At 35.7% G+C, this 10255-nt stretch overlaps 1 protein-coding gene across 3 annotated transcripts in view; it reads left to right on the forward strand.

Moving 5' to 3' along the window:
- MAP3K20 (mitogen-activated protein kinase kinase kinase 20) overlaps positions 1-10255 on the forward strand; it is a 220847-nt gene that overhangs the window by 147575 nt on the left and 63017 nt on the right. For all 3 annotated transcript variants that reach the window (XM_036742496.1, XM_036742495.1, XM_036742497.1), the window contains exon 11: positions 5658-5793. In XM_036742496.1, the coding sequence (XP_036598391.1) occupies positions 5658-5793 (136 nt within the window). The remainder of the gene's footprint in view (positions 1-5657; positions 5794-10255) is intronic.

The following is a 10255-nucleotide window of genomic DNA, read 5'->3' on the forward strand; positions in this document are numbered from 1 at the left end:
TGTCTTCTGGGTAATATTTTCCATTTTCATTAGAAGTCTTAGTTTCCTACAGTTGCCTAAATCCTTTTAGGTCAAAGGCCTGTGTTAATTTGCATGGCTGAGGTGTGTGTGTGTAAGAGAAATCAGATTTAGTATATGTATTTTTCCATGACTCCTGCAATTTATTGTTTTTTAGTGTTCTCCACTGATGATTACATTATTGTGAGAACAAAACCCAAAGATTAAAGACCATTCATTAATCCTCGGATTTTGTTCTGTATATGTAAAAATCATATATAGAATGTTGATCATTCTGACAGATTACAGTTGTTCTTGAATTACACAATGTGATGGCTTGAGGATTAATTAGGGGAAAAAATATCAGCCATGTCCAACCCTTTATAGATTCCTGTGTTTGTGAATTTGTGTGCTTATTTGACAATAAAGCTTTTCCTCTGATGACACTGATGATTTACTATGCCATGCAACTTTATAAAAATACATAATATAGCTGAGTTTTTTTTCTTTTGCAGACTGACCTTTTATTTTAAAAGAAGTTTCTGTCTAATGAAAAAGATAATTATAGTACAGTGCATGATTTTGACATGAAAAACTGCTGTTAGTAGGACTTTACCTTAGATGGATTTGGCTTAAGAGAAAACCATAATTTGCATAGATTAAAACACCTAAAAACTACATTTAAGTAGCATTGAGGTTGAGTAAGGGAGGCTATCAACAAAGCAAGGGGGACCACTGTTCTTAATTTGTCCTGCCAGCATAGGCATTACAGCCTTCACGTCACATGGCATCAGACACTCTTGCTAGTCCTTGAGAGGCACAGGGAAACAAATTAAAACAAATTAAAGATGAGAGATGTTCATGCCTTCGACCTATTTGTTTCTATCTGTTTGCGTCACAGTTTATGACTTATTTAAATGTTCACTGATTTTCCAGGGGGAAAAACCCAACATATAGATATGTAATGCTTTTAGCCCCGAAACTGGGGATAAATCCTCGACTTAAAGAACAAGCAAAAATGTGTTTATTGGCCATTTGTTCTGATAAAAAAAAATATGTTGGAGAGATCAGCATAATTGGCAGGAGAAGCTAATGTTCAAAATGGTAGGAACACCAACTACCTACCTCTTTTAGGGTCTAGAGAAGGATGAGGGGCATGAGCTTTTGGCTATCGCATTCTTCCCATCTGTCTATTTAAAACACAAACTCACACACACTCCAAAAAACTTTCCCCAGGAAGGAGAATGAAGTTGTTTCTGTGTTTTGTTTTGGGGTGTTACTGTTGTTGTTGTTGTTATTGTTTGTCACAATACCTCAGAACAAATTTTAAGATTTCTTTTCTTGTTAGTACAAATCCTAGGCAATTGATGATTCAGTTCTCTTTTGGACCTTTAGTAGAGGAATTTTTTAAAATCTGTATTTGTGATTTCATTGGTATAGGGAACTCTAGGTGTGGAAACTCTCTCTATAGACCTAGGACAGCAACTCACCTTCACCTTAGATGTAGGCTTTACAGCATTGTCTTGGGCACTGAGAAATGGCTTCCCTATTGTCACAGAGCCAGTTATGTGTCCAAGCCAAGACTTGTATCCACATCCTTCTGGCTCCATGGACAGCCCCACCCCTATCTGCTAAAGCAAAGCTGTCTGTAACTAAGTATTTAGTGATGCTACTTTTGTGGTGTAGGCGCTTTCAAGGTGCTATACTTGTATGTTGGTGCACAAAGGGAAATAGGTTCTTTTTTTCCCCTAAATGATTGATTCACAAAGAACAAGTGCTTGAGGGTGGCACAAGCAGCTGCTTTTTTCCATTAATTACCTTCCTTGTTTTAACAAGGCACTTTTCAGACTACCTAATGTGATTAAAGCATATTATGATATTAATTGCTTTCCAGATTCCATCTTAGTGAGATATAAAGTTTTTGGTCCAAATTTAGACCTACCTTGACACCTGCTGCATAGAGAAGTTTATGCTGCTCAGACTATATTTAGGAACATAACATGTAGTTATGAGAGTAGGGAACCACAACAGGGTACTGATTTACTCTGTTTCCCTGGAAGTGAAATGGCAGGCTTTGGAAAACAGTTAACAGTTTTAGTTAGGTACAGCCACCCTTCATTTTCAACTTCCTAAACCAAAGGTTTAGCTACCTATGACAAGATGTTTCTGAATAGTGCCTGTGATAGCTGTTGTTAGTGCCTGACTATCATAACCATCATAAACACATCCTTCTCCTCTATTGAGGTCTCTTTGTCTTAGTATGCCCCTACTGACTTTCTTTTTCTCCTCTTTTTTTCTTTTTCCTTGTTTTGCCTAGGACTTGCCAGTGATCAGTAATGACATTCACAGGCATTAAAAAACAGTGCTAGAATCATAAATCCTGGGTTTAAATCCCAGCTCTGCCACTTGCTACCTATGTGATCTTAGGCAAGTCACTTAACTTTCTGGGGCCTCAGTTTCTAAAGTTAAAGCATTGGACTAAATCAACTCCTCTAGTGCCAAATAATTAATTCTGTGATCCCATTTGGGTGCTTGTCCAGACCTCAGAGATAACAAGGAAACTATTTAGTCTATAGGGATCATTTCAGGGGAAGTAACTAGAATTAGCTTTCTTTACAAAGAGAAAGGAAACATTTAATATAACTTTTTAAGTGAAGCTTTATATGATTCCTGGTACCTGAGTTTCTAACTATAAATTCCAAAAACCTCTCCTGAAAGAACTCCTGTTTCTGAGAGCAGGAGTTTTTAATCTTTTTTGTGTTATGGACCCCTCTGACAGTCTGGTAAAACCTGTAACATTCTAAGCTTGTATTTAAATGTATAAAAACACAGGACTACAAAGGAAACCAATTATATCAAAATACAGCTATCTATCTATCTCTACCCATCTATCTATCTTTAAAAGCAAAATTCACAAGCCCCAGATTAAGAACCTATAGGGTTCAATTCAATTCCATTTAAAACACAGTTAATAACTGCTTGCTGTTTGCAGAGCATGATGTTAAGTTGAGGAAAACATAGAGTTTAAGTAAGACATAGCCCCCCCCCAGCCCTTGTGGAACTTCCATTTCATAGAGGAAATTAGCACATAGATATAATTATAATGTAAAATTATACTTAGTGAATAGAAAACAGTGTTTTGTGATGTCCGTTGGGAAAAAGTTGTTACTAGGTTGGGGAGGTAGTTGGTGATAGTGGAAACACTAAGGGAAGCTTTGTGTAGAAAATAGGGACATTATAAGCATAGAGAATAGTATGAACAACAGTAGAAAGTTTGAGACAGATTCATGGAGGAGAGTAGTCCATTTTGGCCAGAGCCTAGAGTACATATTAAGGAATAGAAGGAGATATCTGGAAAGGCCGGAAAATAAATTTTGGACTTGAAGTGCTATGATGTGGTCAAAGGATATGAACAGGGGTTTTTGAAAAAAAAAATCAAAACTATCAATAGTCACATGAAAAATGCTCTAAGTAACTATTGATTAGAGAAATGCAAATTAAAACAATTCTGAGATGATGCTTCATACCTATCAAACTGGCTAACAGGACAGAAAAGGTAAAAGACAAATGCTGGAGAGGATCTGGAAAAATAGGGACACAAATACACTGTTGGTGAAGTTGTGAACTGGTGCAACCATTCTGGACAACAATTTGGAACTATGCCCAAAGGACTTTAAAACCATACATACACTTTGACCCAGCAATACCACTACTAGGCCCAAATCCCAAAGAGATCAATAAAAAGGGGAAAGGACCTAAATGTAAAATAATATTTATAATAGCTCTTTTTGCGGTAGCAAAGAATTGGAAATTGAAGTGATGCCCATCAATGAAGGAATGACTCAACAAGTAGTGGTATATGATTGCAATGGTATACTATTGTGCTATAAGAAATGATGAATGGGATGGCTTCACAAGAACCCAGGAAGACATATATGAACTGATACAAAGTGAGGTGAGCAGAACCTCCAGGAGAATATTGTAGTGATCATAGTGATCAACTATGAAAGATTTAGCTACTCTGATTAAGACAATGATGCAAAACAATTCCAAAAGACTATGATGGAAAATTCTATCTCCAGAGAGAGAACTGACGAATTCTGAGAGCAGATTGAAGCATACTATTTTCACCTTATTTTTCTTGTTTGTGTGTATGTGTTTTCTTTTGTAACTTGGCTAATATGGAAATATGATTTGAATGACTTAACATAATCGATGTCATTCTTTGTCTTCTCAAGGTGTGGGGGAAGGGCAGGAAGGAGGGAGAGTTAACAAAGCAAATAAAAATATATTTTAAAAAAGAAAAAAAAAGAAACAACATAATGTCTCTGAAGTGAGAATGAAGTTCGTGCTGAGACTTTCTATCAAGATTAAAGCAGCTATTACTGGAATTCTCAAATTACTCATTACTACTTTCAGTGGTATTATTAGTTATCCAATTAGGCAAAGAATAGAATTTAGATTTGTTCTTTCTTCAAGTAACAAGCATTTATTTTATTAACCTGCCCCCCCCATTGCCCCACTTACTTGAGTAAATTTAAAAAATAAGATAAAAATCAAGTCTGTCAGTATGTATATAGCTGTACAGTCTAGCAAAACAAATGTCCAAAAATGTGTCTCTGCATTTTAAGTTCATCACCTCCCTGTCAGATGGTGAGTGGTGTGTTCTATTTTCATTCTTCTGAACTCATAGTCTATCAATGTATTAACCAGATTTCTAAAATCTTTTAAAGTAGTTTTTCCTCATTGTATAAATTTTTCTCCTAACTCTGTTTACTTTGCTGTGCTTCAATTCATAAAGATCTTCTGAGTTTCCTTTGAAATTGTCTTTTTCATCATTTCTTACAGCATATATTCCATCATGTGTATAAACTACAAAAAAAAATTGCTATATATTTTTGTGTTCATGTAGATCCCTTTATTTTTTCTTTGCTGCATGCAAGGCCTAGTAATGGTACAGTTACACCAAAAGGAATGCATAATTTGGTAACTTTCTGAGTAAAGTTCCAAATTGCTTTCCAGAATGGACTATTCACTGCTCTACAAACAATGCACTACTTTACCTGTTTTCCTAAAGCCACGCCCCCCAACATTTGACATTTTTCTCTATTGTTTGTCTTTTCTAGTCTGATAGGCATGAAGTAGGACCTCAAAGTGCTTTAATTTGCATATCTCTAATTATTAGTCATTTAGAGCATTTTTTCATATGGTGGTTGATAACTTGGATTTCTTTCTTTGAAAACTGCCTGTTCTTATCCCATGACTATTTATCTACTGGGAAAATTATCTTATAAATTTGAATGAATTCCCTATATACCTTGGAAATGAGTCTTCAATGAATTCCCAGGTCACTCATTATTATCAACGGTACCATTAGTTATTCAAAAGAAAAAAAATGATAAAATTTAGATTTATTTAAACAGAACTTTTAGAAATTGCTAGGCACATCTGATTTATTGTTCCAACACTGAATTTTGCCTTTTAGTTTTTAAAGACATCAAGGTTTCCTCTTCCAGGTAACTAAATATTGCATGATGTTTGAGTTAGGGTTGTCCTTTTACTTTTTATTGAGTTAGACTTGCTCTTTTACTTTATCTAACAATCTGAACAATTTATATCTGCTGAGAAAAGCCAAGACTTACCTGGTTGTCCTGTTGCAGATGTGAAATCGAGGCAACACTGGAGAGGCTAAAGAAACTGGAGCGAGATCTCAGCTTTAAAGAGCAGGAACTGAAGGAAAGAGAGAGACGCCTTAAAATGTGGGAGCAAAAGCTGACCGAACAGTCCAATACTCCTGTAAGTATGTGCTGTGACACGAGCCTCCTCTTTCCCACTCCCCCTTTAAAGAGCATTTAGAAAGACTGGCTAAGCATGGCAGCATGGCATCTACTCTCTTTTTTCCCCATGGCTTTGCAGGCAGTAGTTTGATAGTGGTCCACCATTTACATCTGAGTGATATTCATATCAAATTTCAATTCAAAAATGCACAGAAACCCATCAGCAAATTGTATTCTATTTTTGGCTCTGTCCCTGAGAGCTGTTCTGACAGTATAGCCTTTATGTCAGTATAGCCTTTATATGTCTTTAAAAATAAGGTTTTTTTTGTTTTTATTTTACCATCACCTGCTAAATCTCAACTCTAAGAAAATATTTTCAAATGCAGATTAGCTCTTAATATACCTCATTGTTGACTGACCAGTTCACCAGCAACAGAACTGGTTAGCAGGCTGTACATTTAAAAAATAACATTGCTAGAAGGAGTAGTAGTTGAACTCAAAATTAACCATTTTTTCTACTTTCTCTATATTTACCCACATATCTTAAACACAGACTAATAAAATTTCTATGGCAACCCAACTTGAATGTTCATGGTGCAATTCATTAGTATTAGTATGATTACAAAGGACAGATACTTAAAAACATGGACAGATACAAAAAAAATAGATTCACCTAAAGTATCTTGGTTTTTACAAATCTGGTTTTCTTCAGAAAAACAATGTGGGAAATCTTTTTTTTTTTTTAGATAAGACTGCCGTTGGTTTTGTATGACCAGCAAACATGTCAATATCACTATTTTTTGTTTTCTTGTAATGAGCAGAATTTTTTTTTTCTTTTTTAAATCCTGAAAATTGATATGAAAATAAAACATCATTCAATTCCCTTCAATGTGCAGTTGATCTTAGCTGCTACCTTAATCAAATCCCATCTGTTCTGCCTCCCCCACCCTTCTTAAAAAAGAAAATCGTCCTATCCATTAGGAAGCCTAGGCTCTCTAGTGTTCTGGTCATAGTCGGGGTCTCTGTGCTAAAGTGTGTTTCTTATAATTCTCCTAAGTGAATTTAGGCATGTATATGGTTTTTCTTAAATGTCACAAGGAGATAAGGATCACATATGACTTATACTTGACTCTTAGAATTTTGAGAAAGAAGCTTTTCAGAATGAATTACACAGTCTTGCTTTTATTAAAGAAGGAAAATATATTAAAAATTATTATTTTACTATAAGAAATTGTCATTTTAAGAATGACTGGTTCTAAGGATACAAATAAGAATTTTGATGTAATAATAATAATAATAATAATAATAATAACTAACATTTCTATAGCACTAACTATGTGCCAGGCACTGTGCTGGGAGTTTCATAGTTATCTCATTTGATCTTCACAACAACCCTGGGGGAGGGAGGGGAAGGTGCTATTATTATCCCCATTTTACAGATGGAGAAATGGCAGCAAACAGAGCTTAAATGACTTGCTAGTCAGTGCCTGAGGCCAGATTTAAACTCTTGTGTTCCTGACTGCAGGCCCAGAGCTCTATCTACTGCTCCACCTGGCTGCCCCTATATTTGACTACTATAAAACTACTAAAGTAACATTCAACTGCATTGCATGAATCTATTATTGAATATTTTTTAAATGGGGCATTTAAACAATAGTGGGAATGACCTCAGATAGGAGAAAAGAGTAAGTAGTTCATTTTGGGGTGGTATTTCAGGACCTATTGGTACTAAACTCACAGCAATTATTTACACAGTCAGCCCAAGTGGCCTAAAGATAATGCTCACACATGAGAGCCATTTATTCATGCTCATTCAAATGATCAGGCTAACTGCTTTATTTATAAGATGGCAAGAACAACTCTTACCGTTGAGCATGGTTTGTTTTTTGTTGTTGTTGTTGTTCTGTTTTGTTTTGTTGCTACTAGCCGTATAGTACTGGATAATCCCAGTGATTAACTCCCTCTACGAAAGTTGATCATCACTTGCTCTGCAATTTAAAGTCTTAAGGAATTGCCCTGGGCAACAGGAGGTTAAGAGACTTGCCCAGGATCCCAAACTAGTCTGTGTTAGAGAATGAACTTGATCCCAAAGCCAGTATGTTACGGGATGACCTTGAACTCAGGTACTCCTGAGTCTCTGAGGCCAGCTCTCTGCCTTGAGATAGTAGTTCTAAATACATGGAAATTTTAAACTATAAAGCACTGCCTGGCAAGATTAATTTTATCCTGTTTTATAAGAAGGTACTTTGAATCACTTATAAGGATAGTTTGGGGGACTTTTCAAGATGTCTTTTTTACTTAGTTTCTTGGCATGAGTTATGGTAAGAATTCATGGGTTATGTCTTAACACAATAACACTATTACTGACCAGTCATGTTCTAGATAAGAAAACAAATACTTTTATCTCCTAGAGATTATTTTTTTAAAATAACATGCTTCCACTTCAGGGAACTTTCAGTAATGAAACTGGGCTAATGAATATCACCTAGCCTTGGGCAGAAAGAGATGCAGTCTTAATGAGGACTTTCTTTTAATCCCTTCTCTCCACTCCACCCCTGCCTTTTAAAATCAAGAGCCTAAGTTTTCTGTACTGTACTTTGGCTCACCTCTTCCACAGAAAGCTGACCTGTGGAAGGAAAGAATGTTTTTATTCAACTAGTTTGTATTCAACAAATACTTCATTTGTGCATAGCATAGATCTTACTCCCAATTGACGTCAAATATGATTTATATAATAGAAGCTTCAAAGAAATAGTAAATACACTGTTAAAGAAGTGGTTGTGAGAATGGTTTAGAATGATATTCCAATTAATTGGATTCTGTTCAAAATGGCAAGCTACACTTCAGCAATTCTTGTAAATTTCAAAAGATCTGTGCTTCCATTGACTTGTACCACCCTTCCACCAGCACAGATCAAAGACTTTCCACATTAGATGATGTTTTCATGCATTGTTGTGGCCAAACAATTGTTGGCCAATTTCATAACCAGCTTTGTGGTGAAGAATCTCTGCTCACTTAGCTAGCCTAGTCCTGCATTCAGTTTGTTGGTAGTCCCACATGCAAAGCTTGTCCAGTTTGGTGGAGTTTGTGTTCAACTGACATATATGACCTTTGAGAATCTAGGGGTTACTTCCATGCCACAATGAGGCAATAAAGGGGAGGTGGCTTGGCATAACTGAATGAAAATAGTAAAACTCTCTAAGGCATTTGGCCTTTATTTTGAAGGATTATCCCACAACCAATTCTACAATTATTAGAGGGAATTAATTTTCAACTCACTGTTTGTTATATTGAGACTGTGTCATAGGTCAAAATATGTTGTGAAAAAGGAATTCTTATTTTTATTCTTGAATAACAGGAAAATGTATTTTCTATGAGCAACTGGTATATACTAGGAATAAAAAGGGCAACTCAGAATGATTTATGTAAACTCTTTATAATCTGTTATGGCATGAAATAAATAAGTCTCCTAAAATGAATAAAAGTGAATATAGTTCTTAAGCATTTAACAGCTGAAGACTACTCTGGGCAGCTGGGAAATTTGACTGAAAATACCCAGTTTCCAAAGCAAAAGGGCATAAAGAAAAATATTTTTCCACATCACTGCAGTCTTTCAGCTGGATTCTATGAAGTGACTTTCTTGTATTGACATCTCTAGAAGTATTTCCCTAATAGAATAGGATGTCATTCAAAAACTCAGTCATAACTTTAATGAAAGGATTGGAAAATCAGTTTTTAGACTCACAATATAAAGGTCATTCCAGGAGGACAGTAATTGCACACTGTGCTACCACAACATTACCTAAATACTGGAACAGTCCTAAATTGCTATAAATCCTAATTTGGTTCACTTCCTTGAAAGAGAGCCAGTACCTTTGCCAGACCCCAGCTACTTTACCCTTTATTGTCTTATGATTAACAACATGGAAGCAAGTAGGTTGCTGAGAGTTACACTTCATATATGACTACCGTGAACAGAAAACATCTCAAAGAAAAATACTATTAAAAGATAAAGATAGTCCGAAACAGAGGAAAATGGTAGCAGTAGAGGAAGGGGATAAGAAAAATGTAGATTGTTGCTCTTTCCTTCTCAGCTTGTGTATGTGGCTACTCATTTACTTGTTTATAATTTTTAAATGACACAGACAATATGCAGAATATTCACAGAATCATAAAATTTGAGATGTGGAAGGGGCATCAGTGGCCATCTAGTTCAACCTACACAAGAAAGGAATCTGCATTTTAACAAACCCTGACATTACAATGCCTGGGTCAAGTAAGTTATTTAAATCAGAAATGCCCCCAAATGCATAAGAAATGGAAAGAGTTAAGGAGTAGGTCTCTTTTTCCAGCTCAGGCTCATGATTACCCAAATGTGACAACCAGAAAAAAGAAAGAAATTGGCTGTCCTTGGTTCCCCAAAAGTCTCTTGCCTGCTGAACTGTCTTTGCACATTCTCATAAACTTTTCTGCTCTGGGCC

Source organism: Trichosurus vulpecula, chromosome 2 (genome assembly GCF_011100635.1).
Source record: "Trichosurus vulpecula isolate mTriVul1 chromosome 2, mTriVul1.pri, whole genome shotgun sequence".
NCBI lineage: Eukaryota > Metazoa > Chordata > Mammalia > Diprotodontia > Phalangeridae > Trichosurus > Trichosurus vulpecula.